The sequence below is a fragment of the Saccostrea cucullata genome, unplaced genomic scaffold, assembly GCF_032062105.1.
Source record: "Saccostrea cucullata isolate Sc308-1 unplaced genomic scaffold, CSIRO_AGI_Scuc_v1 ctg14505, whole genome shotgun sequence".
NCBI classification, from domain to species: Eukaryota; Metazoa; Mollusca; class Bivalvia; order Ostreida; family Ostreidae; genus Saccostrea; species Saccostrea cuccullata.
The window spans coordinates 1-8,554 of NW_026919460.1; the positions used below are offsets into that span (position 1 = coordinate 1).

Genomic DNA, 8,554 nt, shown 5'->3' on the forward strand with positions numbered 1-8,554 from the left:
ATTTTTAGTTTTTTGCTAAGTTTGTACTTAAGGTTTCGTCAAAGGTCAACATGTTCAAAAATTTATTTTTACAATGGCCCCAAAACTATATGAGGTATAAAGTTAAAACTTTTACAGTTTATCAATTTTTCATTGATTAAAAGATAGAAAGTATCACTTGATGCAAAAAATACTTGGAAAAAATATCAATTGAAAAAACTCTTCTTAAAAATGTACATATTTTCAAAAAATACACCTAATTAATTCCGTGCTCTTAGTGAAAACCATCATAACAGAAACAAAATATGTTTATCAATGAAGGGCAAGTTGGACTTGGATAGCCTCTGGAAAGTTGTTTTCCCTGTTTATTTTGTCCAAATGTTAAGACTTGAAAGTGAAAGTACATTGCAAATGGCGGATTCTATAGGGGTCTTGTCTTTATACATGTCAATTCTTTCAATAACAGTCTTTCAGAGACCATTTACGTCCAACTTGCCCTTCAATGATAAACATGTATTATTTCTGCAATGATAGTTTTCACAAAAAGGACAGAATTAAGCAGGTGCATTTTTTTTAAAATATGCACATTTTCTAATACAATTTTTCTGAACAAAAATCTTTTTTTAAATAATTATAATCAAGTGATACTTTCTATATATTCATCAATGATATATTTATAAATTTTAAACGTTTTGACCTTATACCACACATAGTTTTGGAGCTATTATAAAAATAATCTTTTAGACATGTTGACCTTTGACGAAACCTTAAGTGATTGATCTTTGCTGGCATTTAGGGTTATTCTGACCCATAACACTACACTAGCCCAAAGTTACTCAAAGTGTTAATGCACTAATAACCTGCTGTTAGAGACCAAAATTAGTAAATAATTAAGTTTATTTTGTCTTGATTAGGAGGAAATTAATCATGTTAGAACTGCGCAGCTACAGCATTCACGAGATGAAAAATGCATTGAAAATGGAGTTAGTTTGATTCATTGATAATATGGCTACAACCATTTGTTTCGCTTTTTTCTTGTCATTATCCATAATTCTTGAAAATTTGATTTTTCATATGGATGTCTTCCTGAGGCCATGTGTTTATTTCGTCCGCCATTCCTCTGTCACCCAGAGTTCAAATAACATTGATTTTAGAATAAATGCGACCATAATAACATCAAGACAAGAAATTGCTAAGTAATAATCATTATGTTATATTACTTACTACTGTTATTTGTTGCATCGCATCGTCTGAATAATGAAGAACGCGATTTTAACCCCACTCCAGCAAATCGGGAAAAACTGTTCTGTTTACAGCTCGAATTTCCTTGTTAATATTATTCCACTGAGCACGTGCTTGGCCTGTGCATATATCTGCTGTGGATAGATGCGTTTATTACCATGATTATATTTAATTTTTCATGGAACAAGTCTTGATAATTTGTTGATTTCTTTAAAACTCAAGAAAAAAGATAAAAAATGTCCTAAACATATGTGTTTACGTCGGGTCTTTTTTCTGTGGCGATAGAAGTTATTTTCAAATGGGGCACTGCAAGGAGGATGCTTAGCATTTAATTTGAAAAAGTTAAACAATATGCAGTGCATGAAAAACAAATTGTAATTACATGTCTTACATTCGAAAAGTTGGTACATATTTCTTTTTTGTTCAGCATTCAGACAGAAAAAATAGGCAGTTATAAGATTTCCTTCAGGCACCTCACATAAATAGCTAGATTGTTTGCAATGACCCACACATTGTATGGAGTAATGTTTGGACATGAAAAAGCATCATGTCTCATTATGTTATCAACGTTGTAAGCTCTCGCCCATTGAACACACGAAGCTGTTTCTTTGAAATTTAAAAGCAAGAACAATGTTTGCAAAGAAAGGTCCATTGCATATGCTATGTCTATCATCGCAAAAAACAGTGAGAGGCTATAGCCCCCCCTCCCCCCCCCCCCGAAAATCCTATGTTTGTTTTTCAAAATAGTGCCAAAGATTCAAAAAGTTACATTACTTACAAAAAGTTGCATTACTAATTATGTGATGGAACATGTACTAGCCTTATAAGACCATTTGTTTTAAAAATATTTGGTTGCCCTCTCTCCCGATCTACTGCCTAGAAATGGCCCGACTCATTTTTTTTTACATCCCATTACACGATATTTTTTTTTCTTCCGTCAACAAATATGTTTAAATTTTAAGGTATTTTTTTCTCACCTATAAATACCGACCCAATAATTTTTCCCTGAGTTGGGAGGACCACCAAACATCATTTTAAAGATGGTATAAAATATTTAATTATGTCGATTTTTTTTTACTCTGTTAAATTGTAATTTTGACAAAACGGGCAAATAGAAAAAATGTTTTTTTTATTCATTAAATCCTCTAACCCACGCTGAATGATTTCATTCCTTTTCCAATGTTGTTCCGCTGTAATGAAATTGTATACGAGGGGTGATCAAAAAGTAAACGATATTTTAGGCATTTGATAGTTGTATTATTGTTGAAATATTCAAATATTTTTCAAAGTGTAAATTGGAGGTCTTTGATAGCATATTGCTTAATTAAAAACACATCCCTTTTCAAACTTGCTTTTACCGGGCAACATAACAAGTATCATATTAACCATCTGCCTTCCTTCACTAAAACGATCTATCCAATCATTGATTGAATTTATAGGAAGTCATTTGTCTTAAAATATTGTGAACAAATTCTTATACGCTACTTCAAAGGCATTTTTAAGATATACCATAAATATTTTAGTCGTTTGTTGAACGAGTTCCACTGAGACAACCATTTTTCGTGACAAGTAGCTGCATAATGACGTCATTTTCACATTGTGAGCAAAACTTTATTCAGCATATGCTATTTACAGAACTTGTGTTTGGCTATGTCTGCACCAAATTTGTTTCTAATCTGAATTTTTTTTATAGATACACATGTATCGAGATAGTTCGCGAACTTTTTGATCACCCCTCGTACTAGTAGGTACTAAAACACGGTCATTCATATCGATTTTATGTGTTTAATTTCTTTGTGTTTCAATGGTAATAATTAAACTTTTGATAGATATTATAAGTTATCTGTGGCAAACTTACAAACTCTTAATTTTTAACTTTGATGGTGCTCATTTTTCCTTACCTGGAATCAAAGAGTTTAAGATTTTTTTTATCAATACGTACACTATTTTACAACTGTACAATAATAATACTAAATAATAAATAACTTAAAGAAACACTATAACACATTTCCTCTTTTAAAAGTGTTCATATTATTTGAAATATTTTGCAACTGTAATTCTCTTCTACATTTAAAGATTGTTATGTCCCTCCATATTAAGAAGAGGTCTGGAAAACAAAATTCTGTACTAAAAATAGACCACGTGCTGCTATCCATGAACTACTTTCATGGTTCTTTACACTCTTTTTGAAAACAACGATACATTGTTTTGAACTTGAAATTATCATTTAAAAGTGCAAAATTTAGACATTTTCTCAACAAATGGTTGTAGAGAGAAAATTAATGCACAGTTTGCGTATTTTTTTTGGATTTTTTAAGGCTTTGCTGAATTCTGTAGCTGCGCAGTTCTAAGGAGCATATCAAAAGCATTTTTCTGCAAAAGTATAGATTATATATGCACAACATGCATTCAGTTATGCATATTTATTGTATCTTTATCATAAAGACTTAAAATTTGATCAAAATATAATGTATTTTAGCCATTAGATGAAATGTTTACATTTCGTTCTCACTGCACTAAAGGTGGCCGTACATCCCCCTTAACATTAATATTTTGTTTAATTTACAAAATAAATATGCTAGATTTGATATACATTATAATTTTACCACTTGTGTAAAATAATTTAGGTTTATAACAGATATTCAACTTTAAATATTTAAATTTCCAAATAATTTTCCTTAAGGTAGGATTCTTCTCTGGTTTCTGACTAGATGAGACATTCAAAGTATATTTGCTTATGTGTCTTATATATATAGCTGCAGAACTGTAGCTCTCTGCTTGAGAAAATTCGGACAGATAAAGCAGAGAGCTACATGTCCAAGCGTTGCAAAAACCTTCGATTTACGCCGACGATTTTTCGTCGCTCACTACAGTTATTTTTTCTTGTATTTTATATTTTCAACAGATTTGAAATTAATTTTAAATTGTACTAAATAATTAGTCATACATTAAACTTCAATTCCTGATAATTTACTTACCTCTAAGGGGACGACCATTTGATTCTGGGGGGGGGGGGGGGGGGGCTGGCAGATTTTGGAAATAAATAATCTGTCCCTGAAAATGTTGAAAATAAATAATCTGTCCTCCACTACAAAGAAAATAAATAATCTGACCTTGACTTATGATATTTAAATATTGTGAAAAATACATTTTTATTTACGTGTAATTTAATCTCAAAAATTTTTTTTGGCTCGCTTCGCTCGCCATTTTAGAACCAACAAGCTAATTCAGAGAATTCGTGTCCCCCGCTTAGGGAAAAAGTCGGCTCCCCCTGACTGAATTTGTAGAATTATTAAATGTATACATGTATACTGAAGGAAATAAAATACATGTATGTCAATATGCATATAAAGATTTGATTGCTTATTCTTTATTATGTGTATAGAAGATTTTTTCATATGGAATATTTATCACACTGTAATGATGATTTTATAACCTCATAAATTTTTCATTTCACATGCTGAATACTATCATTTATTTAAAAAAAAAAAGTATTTAAAAAAAAAAAAGAAAAAAATAACGGTCTGACCGAGATTCGATCCCGGGACTTCTCACATTGGAAGCGAGAGACATAACCACTAGACCACGAAGTCGCTTTCCCCGGAAAGAAGTATATGCAGAACTGAAGTCACATACATGTATATATTCGTGTTTTCATGTTCGGTATTCTCAAAATTTTACACAATCCATGGTGTTTGATTTATTTAGCCTTTATTAAACAGTTCTAATAGTTGTAATAAGAACATAAAGTCCGCCGAAAACCTGTTTTATACGCAATAACTCTCCTCATGCCCCTGCGCTAAAAATAGCGACATGTAATACTATGAATTAATACTAATAAAACAAACGGGGCGAGGCACTTTGAGAGGGGCGAGAGACGTCCTAGGGAGTTTTGGTATAAAATTACATTGCATCAGCTCAAAATCTTCTTGAAATATCGCCCGGAAATGATAGTGTTACACACAGAGAGAATGTATAAATTTACGACTTGAACTTTGACCTTTTGACCTCAAAATCAATAGGGGTCTTCTTTAGGCCACAGGGAGTTGTTATGTAAAATTTCATTGCAATAGCTCAAATGGTTCTAGAGATATCGTGTGGAAACGAAAGTGTTTTAACAGACAGAATTTGCTTATTTATGACCTTGACCTTTGACCTTTTGACCTCAAAATCAATAGGGGTCTTCTTTAGTCCATAGGGAGTTGCTATGCTAAATTTCATTGCAAAAGCTCAAAGGGTTCTCGAGATATCGTGTGGAAACGAAAGCGTTACAGACAGACAGAAAGACGGACGGACAGACGGACGGACGGACGGACAAACCCAAATTAATATCCCCCACTTTTCAAGCGGGGGACAAATAGTGTTTAAAATCAGATTACCAGACTGGATACTTGTAGTCAGTTTATCAACCTGACAATGTGTACTTAGTAGGTGTGATGAATCACTTTAAATACAAGCCAAAAGACGAATTTTCTTGTCAAAGAATTACTAGTATACCTCCCCGATAAATTAATACAAAATATACATTGGTGGATTTAAGGGAGACGTACATGTGTACGACCCCTCCCTAATATTTCAAAGTATGATACGAATAATAATGCAATACTTTGGTTCAATACCAATATTTTTATGCCTAGTTTTTCACCCTAAAATACACAAAAACCCAAGAGCTTCAAGGGGGCTTTGCCGGGTCCCTAGGCCCTTTTCATTCAAAGTCTGATATGACTAGTATTCATTATGTCATACTTTGGCATATAAGTAACCAATTCCTACACAATTGTGTCTGGTTTTACTCTTTTAAATACACCCCCCCAAAGCTTCAGGGGGCTTCGCCCCCTGAATGCCCTTCATTCAAAGTATGATTTGACCAGTATTAATTGTTTAAATACTTTGGTTCATAATAAATTTTCTCAAGCAGAGAGCTACAGTTCTGCAGCTATCTTATATATTGAGATGTAAGGGATTTAAAAGACCATATTTTTCTTTCCTCATCACAATTGTACAACTTTAAATAGAAATGGTAAACTGCGTTTGAAAACTGGCAGGGACTATATTTTTGGCAGAATGGTGGCGTATGAAAAAATCTTCTTTTCTGTCTCTCAAAATTATAATAGAACAATGAATTTAGTTATAATTTTAACACAATCGAAGACTTAGAGAAATTTTCAAAAGTATGGTAAATTAATAATGAGGGACTAAACTTTCAAAATATATCAAATAAATATGATTTTTCAAACAAACTAGAACTTTGTTAGCTTTCAAACGCCTCCTATCAAAGTGCAGATTTGATCCAAAAATCCATAAAAAGTATTATTTCTCTCTTAGTAAACGATCAAAACTTTTTGTTTTTGTATCATTTTGTACATTTATGAGACTACTTTATTATATGTGAAAATAAGAAAAAGTTAAATATAGGAAGCATATGAAAATAACTAATATATCCGAAAAAATTAAAAAACACAGAGAAAATTCGGATTAGTCAATATTCAGTTTAGTTAAATTATTTATGTAAATTTGGTAATATCATGCTATAGACCCGATATAGTAAAATTTTTTTATGCAAAAAGAACAATCTTTAAACTTTTGAAATAGAAGTAAGCATCACATGATTGGCAACAGTATTTTTTTATTCATGATGTCAAGGAAAAAATAATGACCTTGACCTGACCTTGCCTCTGATATAAAACGTTCAAATTGAATCTCACTGATACTATCACTTAGTGATATTGTGAAATTTCATAAATTTTTAAATATTAGAAATATGAAAAGAATCCTACCTTAAGATTCTTTGCAAATATGAAGATTATTCATTTTCTCATGAACTACCATCGTTGAGCATGAATATCTCCATTGTTACATCATAATGCCACACTTGACGTCAAAACTACAGTTTAAACTATTTTGCTTTGAATAACAGTTGAATTGCACAAATTTTATGGCAAATCATCAGAAAAATATTGTAAATATAAGAAATGAACGTTTCACACCGGCATATTTATCATGAAGCACTAACACCCTTCATGGAATATGCGGGCGTGAAGCGTCTTAGTTCATAACCTCATGAATCTTCAAAAATTAAATTCATTTCTTAAAGAAATAATAAGGTATGTTTTGTTCATTTCAATGCAAAAAAGATTATATAACCAATATAACTATTGAAATACATATCGTATCATGGCTCAAATATCATGAAACATATCTATATAGAAGAAAGTCGTATCATCCCATCCCTATTTTATACATTGCCCATAGCAAGGTACATGATGAAAGTACTACTGTCATACTTTTTTTTTCAAATCCACAGTTGACATTTATATAAAGCTTTTAAAAATATTTATATTTCTATCTTAGAATGTTTATAGGATACATAGGTTATTTTATTTGATGATGTCATTTAATCTTGAATACGAGTCTTTCTACCATATACTTTTCAAAATATTTTAGAGATGATGGATTTGGTTGGATTCGTGTCGTCCGTTCAGAAAAATCAAAATATGAAAATGACTCGGATGAAATGGACGTTTTAGGATTAAAAGAGGCATGGGAAAACCTGAAAGCTTCGGCAAGAGATATAAGTAAAGACAAAATTTTTGAATTAGCAAACAATTTTAGAGTTACTGCTGGTAAATGGATGTTCTTCGTGTCAACTGGAGGAAAGGGAGATTACTTGTGGTCCTTAGTTGCCAAAGGTATTGTAAATGGGAATACTCTGGCTAGGAAGGCCAAAATCAGTGCTTCTACACTGGGTAGAGAGTGCCCTTATGCAAATGTACATGTAGTGTGCATCAAAAATGACAATTTTTGCGACGAAGACCAAGTATATGAAAGTGAAAGAACTATAAGAAGCCTGGGAATCAAATGTCAGCTTCAGTACAAACCAGATATCTTCACCCGCCTAGAAGTGTACAAGAACAACATTTGGAATCTCAGACCTACGATTTACATTAGCAATTTTGATGTCATTTCTAATGCCACCATTATTAAAGAAGTATGGTAGATTTTGGAAATTGAAAGTGGACCGATGAATAATTATTTTACAATGAAAAATACTTCGTTTTATGATTTTAAAAGATGTTGTGAAACAACAGAAAGTTAGTAGTTTTAGAATTCATTAAAATGTCATAAAATTATCACAAAAGACTGTTAAAATGATCTCTACTTTAAAAATTTATTTCATCTTGGATCAAGATTGTGTACCTATCTTATACTCTATTAAACCTTCATTTTTTACACGCTGCATCTCCTACTTAGCGAGGTGTTTAAAATTTAACAGGTTGGAGTAAATTGAAAATTTAGAACATGTCAAGGGCATAAATATAAGATACAGTAACTG

The 8,554-nt window shown here is 31.7% G+C and overlaps 1 protein-coding gene across 1 annotated transcript; it reads left to right on the forward strand.

Moving 5' to 3' along the window:
* Nucleotides 1-7,665: 7,665 nt before the first annotated feature.
* LOC134231954 (UPF0696 protein C11orf68 homolog) lies at nt 7,666-8,218 on the forward strand (the record flags this gene model as incomplete). Its single annotated transcript, XM_062713910.1, has 1 exon — nt 7,666-8,218. A coding segment is annotated over one exon (553 nt), but the record flags the coding sequence as incomplete, so codon positions are not given.
* Nucleotides 8,219-8,554: the final 336 nt, after the last annotated feature.